At 48.8% G+C, this 2,685-nt stretch overlaps 2 protein-coding genes across 2 annotated transcripts; one reads left to right on the forward strand and one right to left on the reverse strand.

The window, feature by feature from the left end:
* Window positions 1-383: 383 nt before the first annotated feature.
* On the forward strand, window positions 384-692 carry FOIG_16798 (uncharacterized protein; the record flags this gene model as incomplete). The annotated part of the gene is made up of 1 exon (XM_031218276.1): window positions 384-692. The coding sequence occupies one exon, from the start codon at window positions 384-386 to the stop codon at window positions 690-692; it is 309 nt and encodes a 102-aa protein (XP_031052009.1).
* Window positions 693-938: 246 nt separating this feature from the next.
* On the reverse strand, window positions 939-2,340 carry FOIG_16799 (uncharacterized protein; the record flags this gene model as incomplete). The annotated part of the gene is made up of 3 exons (XM_031218277.1): window positions 939-943; window positions 970-1,943; window positions 2,006-2,340. The coding sequence occupies 3 exons, from the start codon at window positions 2,338-2,340 to the stop codon at window positions 939-941; spliced, it is 1,314 nt and encodes a 437-aa protein (XP_031052010.1).
* Between the last annotated feature and the right edge of the window lie 345 nt (window positions 2,341-2,685).

Raw genomic sequence — 2,685 nt, forward strand, 5'->3', positions numbered from 1 at the left:
CCGGGCACTTATCAGATGGTATTTGTGTAATCACATACGATTTCCCGAAATTACTCCGCAAAACGACCCCACGATAAGTTCTGCTTATCTGTGACACCCGCTTATCAACCACGTTATGCCTTACGTAATTAATATTTTCTCTTTGTCTATAGATAAAACCTACCCCGCTCATCTCAGAGTGCTGCAAGTATTCACTCTTCTCATTTTTAAAGATCCTACGCAATTACCATTACGCTCTTATAGTCTAGAGCGAAACCTCTGACCTGCCTGATTGCCGATTAGCCTTCTGGCTCGACTTTTAACAAATCGACGCTGTTGTGGATATGAAGACCAACCCGTGACCAAAGCTTCCATATTTGATCACGGTACGCCATAACGTTGCAATGTCAAGCATCAGCGAGCAACGCCAACGGGAACTCGGAGTTAAGATCAAACGAGAGAACGAACTCAAACAAAAACTTGAAGAACAACGCCGCAAGATGGAAGAGATCATGGCTCGGATGGACAATCAAGCTCGCGAGCAAATGTCCTCGTCGTCAAACGCCGCAAGGAAGAGGCGAGGAAAGGAAAGCGTGATGAGCAACATTGAGGCGGAGCTGGAAGCGCAAAAGATGGCTGTTGACAGATGCGAGGAGCTTCATCGTGCAGCTCGACAGGAGCGAGAGCAGTGGGAGGTTTGGAGCAAGGCTTGAGTTTTCATACTAACTTCGGATATGGATGACTAGCAGAATCTAGATAGTGATACATGAAGCCAGGGCCACAGTCTTGACTTGTAGCCGACCAGGCCACCTCCGCAGATGAACATGATTATCACCCCTGGTAGTAGTAGAGGCACGCTGGATTTTTTCCTTATCACCATTGCCGAATACCAGGCTTGCGAAACCAGCTTGCAAACACTTGCTGGGAACCAACGGGAGGCTCCGGGCTTCGTCCTCGTATTACGCTGGACATCAGCCTTATAAGTCTCACCATCCCGGACCTTCCTCGCAACCAAGTCCGCTCGACGAGGATCACTTGACATAAATGCTTGAATGCGCCCCTCTAAACCCTCGGCACACTCCTGGTTGGACATATACCAGTCCACATGCGACCAGCTCTCTAAAGCGTTGGACACGAGGAAGCCTTGTCTTTTCTGCGCGTGACTCCATTCATCTGCAAGCATCGTGCTGCCGTATTTTTGAATCTCTCTTTGCCGAACGATACTTAGGAAGTCTTGTAGCGTCTCAAGAAATCGCTCATAGAATAGTGGCCGTGACAGAAGTGTCGTATCTGCATACTGCAACCACAGTGGTGGTCTAAAGAATTGTCGGGGGACGACACGACTCCATTCCCAGTCCAGGACACTGACAACACTCCCTTGGTCGTTGACTAGGAGATTAAATGGCTGAAAGTCTCCATGGACTAGAACAAACGGGCCTCGGTCATCATCTCCTGCTCTCCATTTATTCACATGGCTGCGGAAGCTATGTAGGTAGTAAAGGTACTCCTCGCCGATACCGTCATTGTCGAGAACGCTGGTGCGACTCTCACTGAAGGCATTGTCCGCAAGATCGTGGAGGAGTTCAATATACTGAGTAGAGCGTTGTAATGGGCCCCCTCCGTCGTAGCGGGCGAGCACTTTTGAAGGCCGGACGCCCTCAAGAGCTTGTGAGTTGATGTCTATTGTCGCAATCGGATGACTAACGGTGAAGCTAGCATCATCTCGGCATGTCAGGCGGCCGATAGCGTCAAACTCTAACCTCCTCAGCTGGATAAAAATATCAGCAAGGGATTGATATAGCTGTTGCTGTTGCTCTCGTGTGAACGCGTGGTACTTCTTGTGCGAGAGATTCTCTGCCTCCACAAACTCAAGTATCATAAAAGTCGGAAATGGTTTCGACTTCTCGTTGATGGCATATGCAATCAGATCCGGGATCGGGATCGAAGTCTTTTGAGCTACGAGCCTGCACAAAAGTTAGTCATAGATATCCAAGGTCAAGAGTCCATAGATTTTCAGGTAGCGGACTTCATTGTTGCGATCTCGCATTCCAGTTTTTGGTCTGCGCCAAATGGGAGGCAAGGGGCCAATGGAATCCGCACAACCCACTTGTCCCACAGTCTTGGTGACGAAGACGAGCCCGATAGCGAGGGGAATTGAATGAAGTAGCAAATATTGTAACTCCCATGGATAGGTTCCTGAAAGAACTCGCCATTAGACTGACTGGGGTGGTATGAGGCGGCAAGTCGGCGGACATCCTCTGGGTTAATAGAGTCAATGAATTGGCTCCGGGCATGGCGTATTTGTCTTTCAGCGATCTTATCTTGGAGATGCCCGGGTTTGCTGTGTGCGGTCTCTGACATATTGATGAGCTGATTGTGATGTGCCTAGGTGTTGATGGGTATTAAGAATAGGGATGTGCAGAGCGCCATTCCATTTAAACGTACGTAATAGGGGGCGCGGCGCTAACCAATTTAGGAAAATGCCACTACTGTACAAAGGTTGAACTATATCCCGCCGGACTGCGTTTCTTGTTTTTGACCAATCACCGTCTAGCATCTTTGTCCGGAATATTAGATCTTCCGATGATTAGGATTAGGAGTTCCTTATCCCAAACCTCCTGTGTGAAGCGTCTGACGGTATTACTAAGGCGTTCTGTAGACCAGGAAGGGCTGTCAGACTCTGAACGGCTCCGAAAGGAAAAGGGA

Source organism: Fusarium odoratissimum (assembly GCF_000260195.1).
Source record: "Fusarium odoratissimum NRRL 54006 unplaced genomic scaffold supercont1.187, whole genome shotgun sequence".
Taxonomy (NCBI): Eukaryota; Fungi; Ascomycota; class Sordariomycetes; order Hypocreales; family Nectriaceae; genus Fusarium; species Fusarium odoratissimum.